Here is a 23,751-nt window from a genome sequence, read left to right as displayed (position 1 = left end):
AAACAATTGAAAAGAAAGTCTGTCCTTTTGTTTCAGAACCTCGTATCAATGTCTACATAGAAATCATTTTAAAAACAGCTTTGATTTTAATTCATGGAAAGAATGGCCCCAATGTGTTGTGCAATCAAATCCAACTTTCTAATCAAAGATTCAATTAATGATTTTGACAAGTTAAGAACTGATAATGTAGGAGGTGCACAGCCAGTTTTAGGAAGACATGCTCGTGAATAAAGAAAGATTTAAGAAAATATTTGTCATATAAAAAACATTACTGTCATGAATATAAAAATATTTTAAACTTTGGGGAATTATAATTCTATAGTACAGGGTAGTATGTTGTTTGCATTTAAAAGCGCTGTATAACTTCAGTTCAGCTTCTGAAACAAAGGTTTTTATGTTCTGTATTTTTACCTTTTGACTATTATTACCCTATGATACAAATCTGTAAACTAAGGCCCTGCTCCTGCAAAAGCTTATGTAAGTAATCTGTACTCAGCAGGCCTGCCAATGGGTGGGAGGCAAATGGGGCAGTTTTGCCCGAGTGTTTCCAAAGGATCCAGAGTTCCTGGCCAACACTGCTGCTGTTGTAGCAGCAGCAGGGAGCTGGAGTCCCAGGCCCTTCAAATCGCCACTGGAACATCTCTCCACATGCTCCATGTGGCTCTGAGGGCTGGGGGTGGCCAGCACTATGCTCCGGGTGGCACTGAGGGCTGGCTGCCCCGACTCCATTCTTTCTGCCCAACACCCCACCTCTTCTGGGGGCACAGAGCCAGACCCTAAATACCTTGCCTGGGGCCTGCAGAAGCTGTCGGCCCGGCCCCCCGACACTCAGAAAAGTAGTCTTAGAATAATTTGCATAAAGTAATGGTTTTGGGACAAAACCTTAAGGTTGCAAAATGTACACAGTAAATTTGTAGCATTGGTACCAATAGAAGATGTATTGTACCAGAACTGTATATATTCTCATGGTCGTGAAATTTCCTTTGCTCTTGCAAAGAGCCAGGGGACTATTACAAACCTCTTCACTATTTTCAGCCAGAATTATCTTGTCATGATGTATATTCATGAAAACCTTAAGATGTTTTTAGCTCGAAATTATTTATTAATCAACTAAAACACATTAAAATGAGTAAGTCTTTACATACAGTCTTTGCTCCAGGTGATTTTTATTTTTCTATTTCTGTACATACCATACACACACACTGAGGCTGGGAAAATCATTTGAAATATGTAAATATACAATATGAAGAGATTACAATTGCAATTTGAGTAATAGTACTGCATCTGTAACATTTTTGAAGTGGTAACCTTCTCGGTTGTCTGCGAAGTGTCCAGAATGCTTCTGATATTTAGTGTCCTTTTAATTAACATGAGGATGAAAAATGCCATGACATGCTGTATTAGGAACTAGCCATGTACTTTTTTCATCGGGATATTTGTGAGGCCCTGATACTGCTGAGTGCCAGCTGCATCTGTTGACTAGTTGATATTGCACTTTCCATAGTCAAGGTATAAAAATTACGTACTTTTTTTTTCTTGAATTACATAGCAAACTATCTGCTTAGGGTTGCCAGGTGTCGGGTTAAAAAATTCAGAAAATACCACACACCTAAAATGTCTGGTATTTTCTGATTTTTTCCTGGCCAAAAAGCCTCAAAAGCGTTTTTTTTTTTTTAATATATTTTTGTTGCTTAACAACTCTCGGGGATTTTTTTGCTCAACAACTTTGGTCTTCCCCTTTTTTTGGGGAGGAGGGGTGTTTGGTGTTTTTGGTTAAACCATCTGGCAACCCTATTGCTCATTCTGGGTATGTCTACACTACCACCCTAGTTCGAACTAGGGTGGTTAATGTAGGCAACCGAAGTTGCAAATGAAGCCCGGGATTTGAATTTCCCAGGCTTCATTTGCATCTTGCCGGGTGCCGCCATTTTTAAATCCCCGCTAGTTCGGACTCCATGCCCGCGGCTACACGCGGCACGGAGTAGGTAGTTCGGATTAGGCTTCCTAATCAAGGTGTACCGGTAGTTCGGAATAGGAAGCCTAAGCGAAACTACCTACTCCGTGCCACGTGTAGCCGCGGGCACAGAGTCCGAACTAGCGGGGATTTAAAAATGGCGGTGCCCGGCAAGATGCAAATGAAGCCCGGGAAATTCAAATCCCGGGCTTCATTTGCAACTTCGGTTGCCTACATTAACCACCCTAGTTCGAAATAGGATGGTAGTGTAGACATACCCTCTGACACAAACAAAAGAAAAACATGCCTCTCCCCCCTTTGTTCCTAACAAGCATTCTCTTCTCTTTGAAAGGTGTGCTCCTCCCTTTTCTAGGTTGTTTTTTGTCAGCAGGTGTTATATCAGGGCTACTCAATTTTGGAAGCCCCGGGGGCCACAATGATACTCACAGCACATGCCGAGGGCCGTAACTTAAGTGTGGTTGCATATACATGCAAATATATATGCAAACATATGCAGATCGCTTCTTTCACACTGATAGGCATGAACACAAAGATTAAAGCAAGACTACACAATGCACAGGCCCCGTTTAAGTCAGTTCTGCTGATATTAATAAAATGCAATATTTACCCAATTTCCACCCTTAGGTCAGCACTTTTAATGAGCAATGACAGTCCAGGAACTTAACTACTAAAACACATATCAACAGAAGGCCATTATATTGACTATTTTTTTTTGTTTTGGCTCCCACCCATGAGCTGCAAACAAACAGGCCGCGGGCTGCATGCAGTCCATGGGCCATGTGTTGAATAGCCCTGTGTTACATGTTTGAATGCTGTGAAAGTTCCAAAGCATTTTCCATTGCTTTTGAAAAGAATGTCTTAGTCATGTTACAAAGCTTGCATTTCCCCCACTTTGTATGTACCAAAGAAAGCTAACTACACTGTGGGAAGAGCCTTTGTGTTCTGAGTTTGTAGAACTTATCTGTTCCTTATTTTGTGGATGATTGCAGACTAAAGCTTGCAGAAAATAAAGTTAAAATCCTTTAATGAGGTTATGAATGCTTGCTGCTTCAGATGCAGACTGTGAGAGCTCTCAAGGTCATCAGCTTATCTAGAGAACCCAAATCTGAGCAAAAGCTTCTTGAATGTCTCAGTTTGACACATGCCCTTATCTCAGCCTTTAACAGATATTCTTTGGTTATTTTAGTGAGAGTCACATAGGAGTTCCATACACTTAAATCTCAGCAATATACCTTCCTAATAGTCTTTGATTGTAAACATGTGCTGTTTTTTCTTTTCAGGAATCTTCATGTGCCACTCTCTGCTTAATCAGTCTAAAAACTGTGATCTTACTTATTTTTATCTCCCTGTGAACAGTGTTGTCAAAATCATTATAAGAATTAACAAAGACAATCAGTGTTTTTTGTAAACACATGTGCTTTGTATAAAGTCTTAGTTAAAACAGACGTGCTTTTAAAATAGTATATTTTATTCTACCCATCTAACTGTATTCTGGCTTGCTATTATAACCTGATCATATAGACTGGCCGGCTTGTAAAGGATATATGTCATCCATGCTTACAATGGATCACAATGTTTGTATTGTGAAAATCAGAGTGGAAATACAATCCAAGATATGGTTTAAGGATAGGTGGTCAGATAAGTGGGGGAAAATGTCAAGATTTTGAAAAGGAGGTTTATAGATTAAACAGTAGGGTTATACTTAATATTAAATACCTAGAAGCGATATATGCTAGAGAAGGTCTCTGCTATGAAGACAGAGCTCTTGAGAAGCAGTGGACATTAGGTGGTTGATTATTCCTGGGGATTAGTATTGAGAAGCAAAATTTGAGGGAATAAGATCAAGTGATAAGTTGATCTTTATTTGCTGAAGAGGCACATTTAAATTTTCTATGCCTCTGGTACAATCACAAAACATAATGTGTAAATACATATGTGCCTTTTGCACATGGAGTAGATATGCACACATTTTCTGAGTACAGTTAAGATGCCATAACTTTAAGATGTGGCAAATTCTGTCCTCCAGCACAGCACAATTTTATTGTTTGAGAAGGCTGCAGAATGTCCATACTGAGGATTCTGCTCTCCTTTTTCCCTATAGAGCAATTCTGAATGGTAATTTTTAGTTGTGGGGATTTGGGGTTGGTTGGTTTGGGACAAGAAGAAGGAAATTCTGGAATGGGAGACATGGTCACTGTGTCTGTGGATGGATCTACTGCCCCAAATTCCTGTTTAAAGTAATGCATAGCAGCTGTGACTCCTACTGCCTGTGGACTGTAGTGATGGCTACAGAGCAGCTGTTCTGATGCTCCTCACCCTAGGGGAAGAATTTGCTCTGCTTCAGTCTGCATGCACTGCATGAAGCTAATTGACATGATCTTTACACAGCCGCCCAGGAGTTGGTCCTAAATGGTTATCCAAACACAAAATTCTTCATGTTTCTATGAAGACCTAACAAAAAAAATTATGTTTTAAGTTAACAGAAAAGCTGGACACAGTCCACATACCCCATTTCAAACAATGTATTGGGTTATGTCAATGGTTGGTCTTCCACTAGTTTCTTTTAAAATGTGAAAGTCTGTTTTGTAAAGTCACAAAGGAACAGCTTCAAAATAAAATAAACCAAGCAGAGGAATGCTAGGGTTGATACGAGCTTTTGTTTAATCTTCCCGAATTGGCATATGTGCTTGGGATGTAAAAAATTGAATATTGCATATGGATTATGATGATAAAATTACTCTGTGATAACCTGCTTTGAAGGGCTTCTTAGAATCACAGGGCCTCTTAATAATATGGTTAATTAAAGGTTGCTTAGGCTTGTCAAATAAGAATATTCAGAATGTTTGTACTAATTTGCATTTTTATGCAGTTCTTCAAAGGTTCACTGAACACAATGTGAAATTCAAGAAGGCAAACTTATGAGTTGGATTACCCTGTATATGTACAACATATTCCCGGCTGACTGCAGACTATATTTATTACTGCTATATTTTATGAAAACATACTTAAATATTAAATGGTTGTGGAAAAAATGATTAAGCAAATAAATTCTGGACATAAATATGAAGACAGCCAAGTTCTTAAAATAATGACCCTGTGTTAACAATATGTTATGCTTTATATGGAATTCGTTAGAATAAGTTTGTTCAGACTTTAGATCAACAGTGTAGATAAAGCATTTTCTTAGATTTCTGTGCTTCTTAACTCTTTCTGTGACTCAAGACCACTGTACCTACTTTTATAAAGGGTTTGAGTATCCCCACTTCTTCCATTCCTCATAAACTTCTTTTCTATTTACAGGAGTTAAAGTAGTATCAGTTCTCTGAAGGAGTTGATATCCTGCGCTCTAGTATGCTGTGTCATTTACATTGAGATCAAAAATCCATATCACTGTCCACTTAGTGACTTCAATGAAACTGCTCAAGTGCTTAAAGTGCTTTGCTGGATTGGGGCCAGAGTGTAAGATCATGCCCTTGGTCATTTCCAAATGTACCGAGGTCACTTTTCAGTCCAAATGGATATTTACGAACTAGAATTTCATTCGTATTATCTTCAGCACTTTTCTCTGTTAACCCAGTTAAAGCGTCTTTGAAAAAAAATGTAACAAAATAGATTAATGTGAAAAGTATGTCAAGTAAAGTCCCTAACATACAACAGATATTGCGAATATTCTAAATGTCTGAGACAATCCTCTTTTTCTTATGTTTCTTAAGAGTTTTTCTAATGCACAACTATTTACTCTTATAACACTGTTATAAAGCATGTTGAAGTTAGGTAACAAGAACAGAGAGAGCATTAGTAAACAGAGACAGAAAGGGTGAGAGAAAATGGGCGACAGCCTCACAAAGATCTAGAATTCATGCAAATTCGTAATCATCCAGCCTCTAGATGTCTGGCTGAGTACTATCATAGGAAGGCAATCTGAGGCTTTTTTATACAGTGCTGCATGAACAAGGTGGTTTAATGTTCTGTAGACGGCACTCAACATCTTAAAAGCCCATCAGCATAACAGAAATGGGGCAGGGTCCAGTGTTAGTTAGCCTGTGACATTATGGTGATCTTGGAACAAACATCTGTCCAGAAAATTTTTAACAGAACAACTCCACCATGTGTGTCTGAAATTACTGTACATGCCACAGCCTCTCCTACATCTAGTAGTATTAGAGTCCTTTCCAGCTTCCTTTCTATGATCACAATGCAGAACTGGGCCTCCAGCATCCTAACTGTAACTTTAGTAGCCAGGGTTTCAAAAGTCAGCAGCAGCATCTATTTTAGCATCAAATGAGTCATTCAGTTTCCTTCCAGAATTACCCACAGTGCCTTTCAGTAATTGTTAAAATATCTGTAGACGAGGCGAGCTCAGTGCCCACACTCTCCCAGCTGCAGTGATTATCATCTTATCTGTCATCTGTGTTCTAATTTGTTTCTGTTTTCTTACTAGTTTTCCTATGTCTGATCGGCTGTTCCCTCCAAAAAGCCTACAAGGGTATTTATAGCATTCCCCAGACTCAAGCAGGTCTAGTATGAGAACAAAATAAAAGAGAGCTGAGTGGGAGCAGAGGAGGCCCAGCCCGTCTAGCTACTCCACTCTGCCAGTGTGGCCTGCTCTGTGATGAACTAGGTATTGAGCTGACCACCCTGCACCTCAAAATGTGTGAGGGGGGTTCACTGGCTGGTGGAATGAAGGAAACAGTGCTTTTTGGCTGGGAAAGGGAGAGTGATGAAAACAGCTGCCTAACCAAGGTCAGTGCGGTCGTGGACTCATGGCCTAAAAATGCAGGGTTTCAAAGTCTCAGTCCCTTTTACATGCAGCAGGGTGGGGGTGGGGGTTGGGGAAGGAGGGAGGAGAAAGGAGTTTGAATAGATGGCAGGGTAGTGGGGGCCAGGGCCCTTCACACAATGGCCTGCACATAACTTCCGGGTGTATCTCCTAAGGCTTGGTCTTCTAGGATTACTATGCCATTACTTTATTGCCTTTCCTGGGTTTATATTGGCATTGTAGATGCCTAACCTCACTCTTACATAACAGATTTTGAAAGGTGTCACTAGGAGCCAGCCAAGAACCTGAGTGAATTCTGCAAGCTACATGGAACCTGGGGGTCAGATGGTTCCCAGAGGCCAAGAACATTTACTCTCACAATGTTTTGTCTACACTACCATAAAGTCAACCACGCAAGGTCAAATTTAGTGTTACTTCTTGTGAAAACCAGGAGTGCTGAAATCGACTTTAGTAGCCCTTACGGTGGCCAGTATGGGCTTAGTAGTGTGCACTCTGTTTAGAAAATTGACCTGATGTGGCTAAAGTCAACCTAAACTCCTTAGTGTAGACCAGGTCTCTAAGGGTACGTCTCAACTACATGGCTCTGTCGACGGAGCCATGTAGATTAGTGTACTCGAAAAAGTACAAAATAATAATGCTGCTTCGTTTACATCAAAATCAGCTGTTTGGTGGCACAGGGCGGTAGTCTGTGCCCTTATCAACCGCAGAGCGTCCAGCCTACCGCCCTGTGCCGCCCTGATCAGCACAGCGCGGCAGCCATTTTGATGTAAATGAAGCGGCGATTATTTAAATCGTTGCTTCATTTCCCTATGCCTAGAAACCTCATCTACATGGCTCTGTTGACGGAGCCATGTAGTTTAGACATATCCAAAGAGATAGCCAGGCTGATCTAAGTTTTAGGTGTACACTAGGCCTAGAGAAGTCAGGAGCAGAAGTAAAAACCGACCAATAACCGAGGATGCTTGTACTAAGGCTCCCTTTGTTGTTGCTGCTTTTGTTCTCTTTCATGGTAGCTTGTGTGGTATGATACAGCAAGGTGAAAATTGTTGTGGCACACAGATCCCTACTGCTGTTTGTCCCTGTGGTAAAATTGTGGGGGAAAACAGAGGAAATGGGATCTCCATTTTTTAGATGGCTGATGCTAATACTGATCTTTAAGTATTACTGGTATGTCTGAGTGCAGAATTTGGCCCACTGTGTGCAAGTTTATTTGTGATTTAATCTGATGCAGGGCTGTGATGTTTGGAAACGGTAGAACTGGGATAAAGGAGCTGTGATGCTTTAATGTACAATAAGAGGTAGGATGGTCTTGTAGATTGGGATTCAGGAGTTCTGGGATTTATCCCTGGATGTGCCACAGACTTGCTATGTGACTGTGAGCAAATCATTTAAACTCTGCAAGCCTCAGTTCTACATTCTGTAACACTAAGGGATAATAATTCTTAACTGCCTTGTGAGACTATATTAAATATTTATGTAGCACTTTAAGATCTTCTATAGAAATGGAAAGCATTTGTATTATTTATCATTAATTTGCTTGTGTTGAGGGAATTCACATTAATGTTAAATGCTCCTTACATTCTGTTTTAGAATAAGTATATTATGAAATTGGGCAACAAGATATGTTAATAGCAGTTAAAGTACTGAGTGACTAAATTAAAATAAATCTACAGGGATTTTCTTAAAAACTTGACAATCTTGTCTTACATAAACAACTTTATTTCAGAATTTGCAGTCCTATCTACACTTTCCTATATTTACTAGACAGAACAACTAGAACGACCCAAACAGGAGATAAACCTATTTTCAACAGCAACCAATAAACTTTTATGGATAACCACTGCCTAATGCATTTAATAGTTCTGTGGTAGCATTCTTTTGTCAGATCAGTATTCCTTTGTCACATTAGAGACTTTTTCATTCTATATTTATGCTAAATTTGTCCCCAGAATAACTCAGCTGAAGTTCATGTAGTTACTCCAAAGATTGACTTGGCCTGTTCTTTTTTGTCGTATATGAATTCAGTTACATGAAATTATTATGTTCCTATAGGAAAATATGACTGTGTGAGAATTGTTTTGCATTAGTTTAACCCAGTGTGAAGTTAAGCATGAGACTGAAAGTTGAATGCTCTTCAGCATAAGGAGGTGTGAATTGAAAAATATCTCTCTCTCATTGGTCTGGGTTGTTATGATTATCTTATTCTTTGAGAATTGTCTCTGCAGATTCCAATTCTGCAATGCTTTTACCCATTGCACCATTGGTGCTTAATCTTCTGGAAAGTGGTGGCTACCGGGGACCATTTGTTCTTGTGTGTCCATCCCCCACATTCTTAAATGATTTAGGGATTCCTTTCCTTTAATAAGAAATTTTAGTTTTAAAGTACAGGTTGGGCCTCCCTGGTCCAGCACCCTTGGGACCTGACTGGTCCTGGAAAGGAGTTTGCTGGACTAGAGGAGGTCAGCAGTGTAGGGCAGCCTCCCTGCTAGACTTCTCTCCCTGACCACCAGCCTATGCTGCCCGTGGTCCAATAGCTCTGGTGGCCCTGCCAGCTTCATGGCCCCACCTGCCAGGTACGAGTTCTGTGGCCTCACAGGCTCTGTAGCCCTAGGGGATCTGCTACCTCACTGGCCTGCGAGCTCAGCTGCCCTACTGGCCCTGCCAGCTAGCTCCTCTCCCAGCCACTGGCAACCTCTGCTGCTGGGGCTCTCTGCTCCAGCATCCATGGTCCTGCTGGACTACAGATATCATCAGACCAGGGAGTCCCAGACCACAAAGGTTCAACCTTTAGAAGTAAAGTGAGATGATAATTCCTTGTTTTGTTGAAGCTGGGAATGACTGTGGGTCCTATCTACGTGTGTCTTACCCATTGTCTCTGTTCCCTCATCCTCTGCTATGACTGGCATTCCATTGATGGTGCTGAGATTTCCAATTTTGTATAAATGTCAATCCTAGAAGCCTTGTTCCTTTTGTAAACAAAAAATGCATCTTCTTATGTGCATATTCATCATAGCACAATGAGAATCTAAAATCGATTAGGATAACTAAGCATTATTACAATATAAATATTAAATATTGATTGTAGATATTATGACTGACTAGTAAGCCCACTACTTTCAGACCTTAAAAGACAGGCACTCATTGAGGCTGTGCTCTTTGTTGGCTAGTTTCACCCACAGGGTCTCAACAATGCAGGGACATTGCCTCCACTTTATATTGTAACTTCTTAAAGAGACACTAATAGGGAAACTATATCAGAAATTTGAAGGGCAGCCCTGCATGCTTTTATTTAGCACTAACTCATTGATTGCAGCTATTATATCTGATGCCCAATTTGATAGGGAAGAGTTGCCATCTTCAATTAAATGCTTATCTGTGACAGCTGCACACTTTGGGTAATTTGAATTGTATGTCTATCTGAATGATTGGTTCATTGGCGCCTGTATTCCTGAAGGATGCCTTTTCTTCATTCATAACTAAATTAGGAATCTTCACCCTTCTTTCTCCTAGGGGTTCATACTGCTTAATCTCACAAGGTGGTATTTTGCAGTGACAATTCTTGAAGGAGAAAGAAAGGTTAACACAGAGAAAGTGACAACAAATGGTCTGGTAGCACTTTATAGACTAACAAAACATGTACATGGCTCTCTTTGTATATTGAGAACAGAGAAAGTGGTTCTCTTTGTATATTGCTTCTGTGGGTTCTCCACTTCTTCTAAAAGCTGTGTTGAATATGTGGTTGGCAACTGACAGTGATGGGCCCTCTGTCTTTCTAATATCCATGAGTCTGAAAAAATGTTCAGTTCTATGCGGGGACATATGTGTACTTCCCCCGGCGCTGTGGTTTGCTTTCCATACAAGAGTGAGTTCCAAAGTTTAGAACTCTAGCAATAATATACTTTACAAATCACACTAACTATTAAGAAACATCATCTACATTTAGCCCAATTCTAATGGGTAAACTTAAATCTATGTTTTAGATGTTCAGTCACCTCTCTGGATTTATCTCATTGTGAAATAAGGCTGAGGTGCTCTAGGTCAGATTGATGGATATAGTACAACAAAATTCCCCAATTGAAATTAATGAAATTCCAGCCTGTGAATTTTGCTTTGTAACCATCAAAGCTCAGGACTAATATTAGCTGATCAGTTCACCCAAATTCACCTACCTTTTAAAAATCTCTTTCATAAACATTTTGCAAACAGCATAATTCAGCACATGTTGTGTTTTCTATATGACACAAATGCAGCATTTTCCATTTAGCTGAATTACCATGAGTGCTCCTAGCACTACTGTGGGAGTAATTGAGTACACCAACCTAACTATGCAAAATAACAATGTAAAACCAAATCAAATTGACATAACAACTGCACAACACTGCATTTTCTGTATGGGAGCGTACAATCCTTTCCTGAAAGCAGACAAAATCAGAGATAGATACAAGGCATGATAGTTTATTAACTCCACTTATTCCATGGCATCTATCTTGAAAAATATTGTAAATAGGCTTATAAAATGTGCTGTGAAAGGGTCAGTCACTCTATTAAACTTATATATCTTAAATGCTATGTATTCTGGTGGAAGAATTTACCTAACATGCAAGTACATTATTTTTTTGGTACCCAAAAATAGGTAAAATCCTGGTCTCTATCTTAGTATTTTATTCTTCTTTCTCCTCCCAACCTTCCCCAGTTATGAATACACTGACATAGCTTCTAATAACAGATTATATTCAGAAATTTCCTTTCCCAATATAAGAACCTATTGATTTTGGCACATTTCCAGAGAATACTGTTATGCTGAAGAAAGAATCCTCTAGCTCAGTGGTCCTCAACCTTTCGTGGCTGCCGAGCACCCGGGGGCGGGGCCGCTCACGTGCCGGGCGTCGGGGCGGGACGGGGCTGCTCACGCGCCGCGCTTCCGGGGGTGGGGCCACACATGCGCCCTGAGCCCAGGGCTGGCACCATGCATGTGTCGCGCGCCTGGGGCAGGAGCCACCCACGCGCCCTGTGACTGAGGCCGGCACTGCTCATGTGCTGCATGCCGGAGATAGGGGTCACCCACATGCCCTGAGCCCAGGGCCAGCACCGCGCATGTGCCGCGCGCCCAGAGCAGGGGCTGCCCATGCGCCATGCGCCTGGGGCAGGCACCACACATGGGACGGGAGCGGGGCTAGCCCAGATGTTTCGGCGGGCACACATAAATGCCCCGGCGGGTGCCATGGCACCCACGGCACCACGTTGGGGACCACTGTTCTAGCTTATGTCACTGAGACATTGTTTGTCAAATTGCCTTTGTGAACTAGTGGAAATTTGGGTCAGGAAGGAATTCCTCTACCAAATCCTGTAGGCACCTATTGGTTTTATCTCTTTTTACAAACTTATTGAATGAGGATCATACAATGTGTGTTTTTTGTGGGGGAAGGGAGAAGGAGACGAAGACTTCTATTGTTCGCTATTTTACTATAGCAAATCATTGTTGAAGACAAAATTGTTCCAGTTCATCATTCTACCTCTTATCAGTGGCAGGAATTGTCATAAAGTGGGATAAATCCAAAGGAAAACATGTTATGTATCATGATGCCAGACCCTGCTTTCTTTCCACTAGCTCTCCAAAGGGGTCAGTTATTCTGTTGCAGGGTTTTTTTTATTATTTTTTAAAGCTTAGTGGTTTGACTTCTTGCTTCAGTCAAAGCCATCTCCTTTTGCTTTTTGTTTTCTATTCATGCCTGCTCAGATCACATCCCTTACCATCTTACATTAGCACTGTAGCAAATATAGCAATTGCTTAAATGTAAAGTGTTATTAAGAAAGCCTGCACATGTTTTTACATTAGGATTTTGCCCATTTTCAAAAACATTAAATTCAATTTTTTTTCTTTGTATTTAATACTCTACCATTTTGTCTGTTTCAGCTGGAAACCAAGCAGTGTATACTGCTTTATACTGAATTTGGTTCAGGGTCTCAAGAGCCATAGAGTAGGACAGTGGTCCCCAACCTTTTGGGGCTGCTGGGCGCCCGGGGGCGGGGCCACTCACACACCAGGCACCCGGGGCGGGGCCACATATGCGCCCGGGGGCAGGGCTGCGCACGTGCCTGGGGGCGGGGCCAGCCATACGCTGTGTGCTGGGAGCTGGTGCCACCTATACACTGCACTCCCGGAGCTGGTGCCACAACTGCGCTGCATGCCCAGAGATGGGACCGCCCATACGCCGCGCACTCGGGGCCGGAACAGCCCATGTCCCATGCTCCCGGTGGCGGGGCCGCCACCGCCCATGCGCTGCATACCTGGAGCCGGCACCTGTGCTATGTGCCCAGGAGCTGGCAGTGCCCATGAACCGCACACCTGGTGGCGGGGCCACCCATGTGCTGCGTGCCCAGGGCTGGCACTGCCCATACGCTGCAAGCCCAGGGCCAGCACAGTCCTCGCGCTGCTCACCCAGGGGCAGGGCCGCCCATGTGCTGTGCGCCCGGGGCTGGCACAGTCCTCGCGCCACGCATCCGGGGGTGGGGCTGCCTAACCGCCGCACGCCCGGGGCCGGCACTGCTCATGCACCGTGCACCCAGGGGCTGGCACCGCCCATGGTCCGCACGCCCGGGGGCGGGGCTGGCCCTGATCACTCGGTGGGCGCCATGGCGCCCGTAGGCACCACGTTGGGGACCACTGGAGTAGGAGGTACACTTGAGAAATCAACAGTGTTTAGTTTTACATTTGTAAAATGTGGCTCAGATACAGTAAAATCATTGTACATTATCAAAACTGACATTAACTAAAAGATTCACAGTGACTCACCACAAAAAAAAAAAAAAGCTAAACGCTTTTCTAATCTCACAGATTGGCCTTATTATTTGTATTATTACTGCTACTTTTCCAAGACCTTTTATTCCTATGGTTAACATAATATAATGCTACAAAAAGATGCAAATAGATTTTTAGTTGCTACATACCTGTCAAGTATGAAATGTTCTGCTAATCTGACAGCTGACTCAAAACCTGGATGTTTGGCCTACATTTAATGAAAATATTATTTGGTTTCATTCCACAAGAATTTGTATCTCTTTAATTTTGGATTACTGATTGAAGGAGCTCAAACTCTCAATATAAAACTTACTCTAAACCAGTCAGTTTCAACTAACTTTTGCATTAAAACCATTCATTTGCTATGATTTAATGTAACAACATACGTTATCCCAATATCAGGCCAAGCGGGGTCTAGGAACTCTCCCGTATATCCCTGCCTCAGACTTACGTCTCTGTGAATCCACATAACCTGTAAATATACATAACAGAAAACATCTGTCTTTTTCAAAGGTTCCTACTATTAATTTTGAATCATATGTTCCTGTTTCTGCTTAAATAACAATATTCCTCTAATTGGAAGAAGATCAAATTAGATAGACATTTTGAATTTGATTGATCCTACACTTTCTTTTCATATTTTGCTTAGACATTAAAGGAACTTAACATATTCATACAAAATAAACATCTATATTCCTTATCCATTTTTGGAAGAGAAGCACTGGGAGTTCAGAAAGCAGAAGATATATTTTTCAACTGATTTAGAAGATATTTTGTCAGCAGGCTGGTTCAACTTATTTTAATTGCTGCAGAATCCACTGGCTTTTCATCTGTGCCTAGCCTAAAACCAATAAACATTCAGTTATGTCTCCAGTGATGGATAGACTTTAAGTGGAAACCTTTCTTTGGGAGGATCAACATCACCATACCTGTGACCATTAAGAGATTTATTTCTTTCAAATATCTTCAGAGAAAAAGGTTTGACAAACTGCATATTTCTGTGCTAAATTAGCTTCGAGCATCTCAAAGGCACATACAGGTTGTACCTCCCTGGTCTGGCACCCTAGGGACCTGACCAGTCCTAGATCAAGATTTTTGCTGGACCTGGGGAAGTCATTTCTGGCCCCCCTGACACCAGCTCCTTGCAGCCCTGGCCTGATCACTAACCTTTTGGCTAGCTCCCTCCTCCCCTTGCTGGCACCCACTGCAGCACCCAGCAGCCCTGTCGCCTCCATGCATGGGTTTCTAGCTGCAGCTCCCAGTAGCCCCACCATCTCCACAGTCTGGGCTCCTGCTCCGCTACTGGGCAGTTCCACTATTATGTGTAGGGCTCCCACTGTCCTGACAGGAAGCCCCACTGCCGCACATTGGTCTCCCTCTGCCCTGCCAGCCTGCAGGGCTCCCATGTGCTAGCCCTCCACTGGGACTTTCTAGTCCCGGAACATCCGTGGTCCAAGAATCCCAGTTAAGAGAGTTTCAACCTTTATTTTCATTGACAGGATCTATGGAAAAGTTGAAATTTTCAGTAGCTGATTTTGTATCTCTGTGTCACATTGCAAGGCAAATGAATCTTTATTCCCCCTCATTGGCCCAGCATGGCACCTGCAGATTTCCAGCTCCTTAACCATTGCCTTTCTTGGTTGGAGACCTATCTCTCCCTTCCTTCTGACTGGGGCATGTCCAGGTTGTAGAATCCTGCCTTCACTGTGTTACCCCAACAGGGACAGACTACTCAAGCGCTCCTGGTGGCTTCCAGTTCAGAGATTAGCAAGAGTAATTGTCAAGTTATAAGTACCACACAGCTCTTTCTGCTTTATTCTTAAGGTAAAAAGCACTATAGAGAAAACATACTGAAAACAATAAAAGAAATGACCGGGAGAGGGGAGAGGACAGTGAACGGGGGAGCACATAAAGGGCCAATGGGTGGCAGCAGAGGCAACATGTAACTAGCCACTGGTGAGCACCTGCTTGCCCTCACCTACCACAGCAGCTCACAACTAGTGCTGGCCAGAAATGGGAAGGCTAGGGCTGCTACTGGGAAAGGCTGGGACTGTGGTGTGGCAGCCCAGCTTTCCTGGTTGCGGGGGAAGGCTGAGGCGGCAACACAGCAGCCTGGCTTCCCCAGCCACCAGGGAGGGATGGGGCCATGACACAGCAGTCCTGCTCCCTGGCCACTGGGCTGAGGCCATAGATGGCATCCACAGCCCTCCACGTGGCCAGGAAAGATCAGGCTGGGGGCGGGCGGAGCTTGGATCCAGGGATGGGCCTCAGGCAGAAGGGGCAGGGCTCGGCCTTGCCTTCTCCAGCTGGGCTTTTACCCATCTTCCATGACACCCACCCCCATCATCGGCTGCTGGACTCCCCCCACTCAACCCTGCCCACCTCATGTACAGGTGGAGGGGGAAGAGGAAAAGACAGCAAATAAGTGACACTTTGCCCATTTTTTAAGGAAAAGTCAGGACACTGACTTTTTTGTTGGTCCGAGGAAGCCTCTCCTCCCCTCAGTTAAATACAGGGTGGTCCCTTTTAATATTGGGATGTCCCATCACCCTACAGATCAGTTGAGACCTGGAACAAGGTAGAAAAGCAAGGACTTGGAACAATTGGGAGTTCTGGAACAAGGAGGACAAGAAGCATAGGTGGTGGGTGAAACTGCTGTTTCAAGGGACAAGGTCCCCAGCCTGTATCCCTGCCCATACTCCGTTCCTGCTCTTCTCGGGTCCCATTCCCTCCCCAAGGTCTCTCTCTTCTCTTCCTTCTGCCTCTCTGTTTGCTCCTTCCAGGCAAATCCATGAAACTAAATGTAGCAAAAAACAGTTGAAGCCTCCCCCCTCCCCACTATTCTTAAGTATCTTTCTAAAGAAAGTGGAACATTTTTTCCACTGCATGTCAGATTGCAAAGACTGGATATGCAGAAGATATCTAATTAAAAGTACTAAATTTAGGAATAAATAATATCACTCACAGATTTTTTATATACCTTGAAATTTGTCAGAGATTTATTTGCAAAATCTTTGTAGTAAGGTCAAGTCAGCTGTCCTGCTGAATACATTAAATATTCTGGAATACATGCATCTCTTCTGTTTTACATTTTCTTAATCAGTATTTCTAAGCTGATTTTACATTTTAAATGTACTTTTAAGTCTTCGTAAAGTAATCATTCCCGACTATTACATATGCACTAAAACAAAGACATTATTTTAAATTAATCAGTCAGAACTGTTCATAACAAATTTCATTTCTTTTAGAAAAAGGGAAAACTAATTTATTTTCTGTGATCTTCATAACAATAGACATGTTTATGAGATTTCACCATATGTTTATGTTAAAAAATATGTTTCAAAAGATTTTAGGCATAACAAAGGATTTTAAATCTTAGATAATCATTTTTGTGGATGGTTCCCTGTAAAACTAGTTCATCAAATACTCAGAAGTAAAGAAAGGGACACCCATTTATCAGTTATCTGGAAGAAAAGGAATGGTGTCCAGTTAAGAGGTCTTTTCAACAGGGTGGGTAAAAGGAGAATAGGGATAACAGAAAGAACCAGAAGACTTAAAATGTGTGGGTAAGGGTGGTTTTGAAGATTATATTTAAAAATCTATGTCTGAAGAGTCAAGTATTTATAGTTAAAGCTAAATATTCAGATTGTGCATCTAAAATTTAAGCAAGGATTTTTTTAGAGATTTGAGTGTATAATCTTCAGCAACTAATACAATATTTTAAGCACATTTTAAACTAAGGTCCTATAGATGTAGTAATGCACAATTGTTTTTGGAAATTAAATTCAGGTTTGGCACATGCCTGTTAAATGGCTTAATTACCACTTAAGGTCTCTTTTACAGGCTCAGTGTTATGCCAATAAGTTTGGCAATCTGCAGGGCTTTTCACTTTTAAGTTAATAGATCCACTTCTGGAGAAGACTCACAAGTCTGCAACAGCTTGCTGTGGGAGCCTTCAGAAACAGTCAGAATAGGGATAGAAAGACAAGAGAGATTGAGCACTAACACTCAGAAACTTCCCTTCCCTCTTATACCCACAGTCTGTGATAGGAGGCAAAATTCAGGAGTCAGGCAAGCAGGTGGGATGCACAATAGCAGCCAGTCACCTAGCTGTTCAAAGAATTTCCAGTGTCTTTTGCTGGTTTAAAGAGAGCTTTACAGCCAGTTGTTGGGGGCAGGATGTCTTCCCCAATTAGAAGTAGGTGGAGTCCTTTGTAAGTCAGAGCTTCATTGGCCCCCTTTTTCCGTGGGTGAGGTGAGCTGCTGAGTGGCAGTTGTGGCCTGAGCATCATCTGGGGATCTTAGAAGTCTGCAATCCCTCAAAAAAAAAAAAACCTATTAGAAGTGAACCAATTCAACTTACAAAATAAAGAAGAAAATAAAATGTGTTCACTAGCAATATATTAGCACCTACTTAGCCTTCCCATGATCTTATGAACTTGTCCAGTCCTGATACATTTCTTCTTGCTTGTTAACTGTTCTTTATACTAAAAGCCCTTTGGCATAGGGACCAGTCTAATCTGTGCTCTAAAGTGCTTAGTGCATGCTTTGGTGCTGTGCCACTAAATAATAATAATCATTAATAATAAAAAATCTGACCCTTCCTTCTTGAGTGTCATCAGCAGTTGTCAGAGCTGGCTGAAAAGTGGGGGAAGTTTTCTGCAGAAATCTGCCATTTTACGCTAAAAGTTTTGAAAATTTTGGAACTAGCAAATTAGGCCGCACCCATGACTTCAATGGATTTCCACAGGTGTGACTGATTGGAACACAGTGAACAATTCTTTTGGTGATGCACAAGGAAGAAAAGAATCTAGTTCCTCTGCCTTTGATCTTAGATCTGAGTTAAGAATAAAAATAATTTAAAATGTCTTCCTGTCACTGCAGCAAGCAAATATATATCCAAACATACACAGGGAGAAGATCTGTTGGGTAAGACAGCACTATTTTTACACAGACATTTTTGCAGTGTAGAAACACATTTTAAGTCATTTCTTTCATTATGTAAGACAGAAGTCCATCAATGGTTACTATTTTATTAAATAAGGGGTAAGATTAAACCATCTTCCAAAATAGCTTCATGATATTTTATATCTCATTTAAACATATGCAATGATGACAGGAATTTCATGGACCTAATAATTCTCCTAAAGCACAATAGAACCACTTCATTCATAGTAATTGCTTGTAAAATCTCCTAGGCAATTTATATGAACCATTTCATATAGTTCCATTTGGGCTATGCAGATGCTAGTTACAAATCACACTTTCTCCATTACTGGACTTCCTTGGAACATTAGATTAGTTTATTCTTCAGATCTTCCTTAATGCTGAAGTAGACTATAGTGGTTTCCATAGAGATGATCTCTCCCTTTTTATCTCCTGTCATATGCTCTTTCCATGCAACTGATTTAATGCTCCACCAAAGCATGCGCAGAATTCTGCTCTCAGAATCTCACAGTGATTTTTCAATTCCAGTATTGTGCTCTCAGGAGATGGATGAGAATCCCTTGTTCTGTGTGTATAGAGAGAGCAGAATAGCAGAGTGAAACAGTGTTTCAGTCGGGGAGCAGAATTTTGCCCTTTTAATTAGTCTGTTACCAAATACTTGATAAATGTATTAATCACATTTTGTTTTCTGGACCAGAGATTTGAAGAAAAAAATAAAAATTGCCTTGAACTTTACATTTAAGTTTGGATTATTTTAAGAGTTTCATGGAGTTAAGGAAGATTATAATTCATGTAATACTAAAGACATTTCTGGTGGTTCATTCATAAATAGGGTTGCCAACTGGATAATCACACAGATCCAAACATCCTTGCTCTGCCTCTTCACTGAGGCCACATCCCTTCTCCCCTCTATTGCTTGTCCCCCACTCTTTGTCACTTTCATCAGGCTGATGCAAGGGGTTGGGGTGTGGGAGGGAGTGAGGGCTCTGAGCTGGCATCAGAGGGTTTGGTGTGGGGGTGGGGGCTCCCGTTTGAGCCTGGGGCAGACTGTGGGAGGAAGTTTGGGTGCAGGAGGGGGCTCTGGGTTGGGGTGGGGGGTTGAAGTTGGGCGAGGGTGTGGGTTCCAGCCCAGTGGAACTTACCTTGGTCAGCTCCTATTTGGCAGTGCAGCGGGGCTAAAGTATGTGCTCTGCCTTCCCCAGCCTCTAGATAAAACTGCATCAAGACACTCTGTACACTGCGTGGGGTGCTGCCCAGGCCTTCAGGCATCATCTCTTGCCCACCCCCAGGGGTTGCAAAGACATACAGGCTGCTTTTCAGGAGCAGCACCTGCCTTAGCCCCACTGTACTACCAGATGTTTAGCTGTCTAAAATCTCCCTGGTTGGCTTCAGTTGCCTCTGGGAGATAGTCTGATTCCAGGAGACTCCCAGCAAAACAGGGAAGGTTGACAAACCTATGTGATTCAGTTTAATGATATTGCAGACCATGCAAAGTTAAGCATAGCAGAAAGTATACAGGTATTTAATATGATAAAGAACATGTCTGAACGCAAGTAAAACTATAGCGAGATGTGTACTTGTGCAAGCCTCTTTGCATCACTGGGATGATGCCTGCAGTCCTTATTCAGGCAAAACTTCAATGGGTTTTTGTTTCATCCAGGGGGTAGCTGGGTATTACCGGTAGTTCAAATATTATTGGTTGCCACCATGCTCTACCCTTGCATTGCTTCCTGTTTAGTCAGTTTTTTTCCCATTTTGTCTTGATGCAGTTAAATAAAGCAGCAAGTTCGCAGCCTGCAAGTCCAGTGAGTAGACTTATTTTTCTTGCACTGACCTGTCCCTCTGCAAAAGTTTCAGTGATTGTTTTGCCCAAAAGACGATTACATAAATTGTACATTTGGTGCTGAGGAATTAAGTAGGACTGAGATTTACACAGGCCATATGCACTATGGTGGCAGTTGCTTTGTTATTCCTGCTTCTACAGAAATCAACGGGAGTTTGTCATTAATTCACTGGGAACAGGAAAAGGCTCTCAGTCATTTAGGATGAGAGGCCCTTGAGAAGTTAATAAATATAAAGCTTGCCTGGAATATTGCAATGTTTTTATAATCTTTTTGTTCAGAAGCAGAAGAGAGAAACTGAGGAAGTAGCTGATATGAATTGTCGTGACTCCTTAAACTTCAATAGAACTATGACATTTTACATCAGCAGAGGCTATGCCTTGCCATGGCTTGAATGTTCAGTCTTTGGATGCACTTTATCAGCCTCACTGGAGCAAACATTTATTAGTGATACACATTTTCTCATTTTAAATTTGAGCATTTGTTAGGGAAATGTATTTCAACAGAGTATATACAACCCAGTGATCATTACTGTTAGCAATAAATTGTTAACTCTCCCTCATACCTAATGAAAAAGATAAATGTTATGCTGCCAATTCAAAATTTATACTCTTCAACTCATCCTGAGTTACCTGTTTCTGAAATGTCATGGAAATCTAGATTTATAATCTAACTAAAGTCTATGATGCATTTTAAAACAAAAAAGCCAGTTACAAGCAGTCCCCGGGTTACATGGATCCAACTTACATCGGATCCCTACTTACAAACGGGGTGAGGCAACCCCGCACTAGCTGCTTCCTCCCAGCAGACCAGGGAGATGCGAAGCTAGCGCCCCCCCCCCCCCTTCCCAGCAGACCAGGGAGACGCGGAGCGGCTTTTCTCAGCAGACACCTCAGCTTGAGAATAAAGGACTGAGGGAAGTGAGGTGTGGGAGAATAAAACTGAGCTCTGGAGAAATGTTTGGCTAGAGTTTCCCCTACAATATGTACCAGTTCCGACTTACATACAAATTCAACTTAAGAACAAACCTACAGTCCCTATCTTGTACTTAACCCGGGGACTGCCTGTATTGCAAAGGATACCTTCCTTGCACATGCTTTGAATATTCGTTTCATTGCCTTTTATTCCAGAAAGATGCTTGACAGTGTTAGCTATCTTTCATTATCTTTAAGTTCTCCTTTACTGCTTCTATGAAGCTGAAATTTGAAGAAAAATCTTTTTTACTGTATTACTATGAATATTTTGGAATACCCCCATTCATTCATTTTTTCAGCTCAGTTTTAAATTTTGTAGATGTTCTTGCATAAGTTTTTATTATTAACATTTTTAAAGTATGACTAAATTGTAAGAGGACAGGATTTAATGGCTAACAATCTCATCCCCCAAATTGAAGGCTGGGAGATCCATGCTGTGCGTTTGCATGTATGTAGCTAACTTAGCTTCATAGCCAACTGTTTTATTCTCTGAATTGTTTCTAAACGATCTGTAGCGATGATGGAAAAGACAGTGTACACTCGATAGCAACTGGCAAAAAATATTGAATTGAAATAAACATTGTAGAGTTATGAAAGTTAGTTTAAGTAGAAAATAATGAAAGAATATAAAAACATTCTTCACATAGGTATTTGAGGGTAGAAAAATGGTATGGAGTATAATTTGAGAAATAGTATATCTAGATCTCGATTACAGTGTTTGTACATCTGTCTGTCGTGAGTTCATCTGTCCATCCGTGAGTCTTTCAAGAAGTCCTCTGAGCCAGTCGCCATTTTAGAAATTGACTAGCCCGAAGTAACTGCGGCAGTGAAATGGGATTCCAATTTAAAGCCCTAACTTGAATTAGCTGGTATTCCTCCTGCAATGAGGTTTATCAACTAATTTGAATTAGGGGCTTTAAATCGGAATCCCATTTCACTGTCGCGTGTAGACGCGGGCAGTTACTTCGGGCTAGTCAATTTCTAAAATGGTGACCGGCCGGGAACATGCAAATCAAGCGCAGGATATTTAAATCCCAGGCTTGATTTGCAATTCCGGTCGCCCTCATTAGCCTCCCTAGATTGATCTAGGGGGCTAGCGTAAACATACCCTAAGAGTGAGATATGCAGCTTCCTCTTATCTTAACTTAAAGCAAGGTTAGGGTTTAGTTGTGCCAGGAAAACACAATTTGCCTGGAATGGGATTGTTTTCAATAACACAGAAAGGGAGGCAGCTGATAGGAGGGACAGTTATACTGCAGAATGACCACAGGGGGGAGTCACACCAGGAAGAGAGTGATCAGTTGGGGCCAAGGCTCTCCATGTTGCACTGCCCACTGGCCTAAGTGACCCCTGTCTCAATCCCCTCCCTCTGGTCTTTGATCACACCTCCAGACAGTGATTTGGGGACCCATCAGCCAGCAGCCCTGCCACCTCGTAGTTGCATCACCAGGGGCCAGACCACACAGTTCCACCCACCTGATCCTAGGAGCACTGCTGGGAGCTGGGGCCTTGAGCCCCTCTGAAGGAGCAGTGCTGGAGGATCTAGAAGCAGAGGCTAGGGCTGACCATTGCCCACCGCCCGACCCCCCGCCAGGAGGAGTGGATGGGCTAGAAGATGCAGCGCTATCTTCGCCACCATGGGTGACTCTTGAAACCTCCCCAAACTTCTCAGTTCCGTGCCATGAGTCCTCCCAGACCCCCCAAATTCCTGTTCTGAGTCCCCTGCCCTGACACCTGACCCCCACTCCCTGCCCTGAGCCCCCTACACTCAACCCCCAGCCATGAGCTCCCCTACCCTAATCCTGCACCTCCCAACCCCTGCCCTATTCCTGACACTGACAGCCCCTTACCCTGAGGGACCCAAGCAATGCTGGGTAGGTCTTCTAGTAATTGTATAATTAAAGACAGCATCATAATGTATATTTACTATGAGTCATAATTAAGGTTACATGTTTATTTCTTTACTATTGAGCTCTTACATGTGTAATTTTGACATTTTCCCAAAGTGCTTTTTTTTATAAATATAGATATAGGCCTGCTTTTCAGATGTGCTGCAGACCCTAGTGACCTCATTTGCAATTCTAGATCTTCTATACCTCTGAAAATCAGGCCCACAACTTTAATAAAATAGTGAAATATATATAATAAAGGACTTAAGAATACTTATACATTTGAGTGATTCAAGATATGACGTTGAATAGACAGGCGGTTATAATTTTGCAGATACATCTGTCACGCTTTCTCATTTCATATTTGAAAAATGAGATGGCTGAATGTGCTGAGAGAAGGGTAAATGAGAGGTGTTAAATAGTTCTTACTCTAATGCTTAGCATATGAACATTTATTTAAATGTTTTAAAGTAGTTCATTTTTTCAGCTGATATATTTGACTTTCTTTGTCAAAGTAACCCTATTTAGAATATCTGCCAGTTCTGT

General features: G+C 42.0%; 1 protein-coding gene across 5 annotated transcripts in view; it reads left to right on the top strand.

Annotated features, from left to right (window-relative positions):
- The window catches only part of ADGRA1 (adhesion G protein-coupled receptor A1), a 486,698-nt gene that overhangs the window by 359,757 nt on the left and 103,190 nt on the right, over positions 1–23,751 (top strand). For 4 of the 5 annotated variants that reach the window (XM_075935215.2, XM_075935212.2, XM_075935213.2 and 1 more), the window contains one exon: positions 20,271–20,306. The exons of the other annotated variant lie outside the window; for it this stretch is intronic. In XM_075935215.2, the coding sequence (XP_075791330.1) occupies positions 20,271–20,306 (36 nt within the window). The remainder of the gene's footprint in view (positions 1–20,270; positions 20,307–23,751) is intronic. 5 annotated transcript variants of the gene reach the window in all.

Source organism: Pelodiscus sinensis, chromosome 8 (assembly GCF_052426305.1).
Source record: "Pelodiscus sinensis isolate ZL-2025 chromosome 8, ASM5242630v1, whole genome shotgun sequence".
Lineage (NCBI taxonomy): Eukaryota > Metazoa > Chordata > Testudines > Trionychidae > Pelodiscus > Pelodiscus sinensis.
The sequence above is the reverse complement of the archived record's forward strand: the minus strand, read 5'-3'. Positions and strand labels throughout refer to the sequence as shown.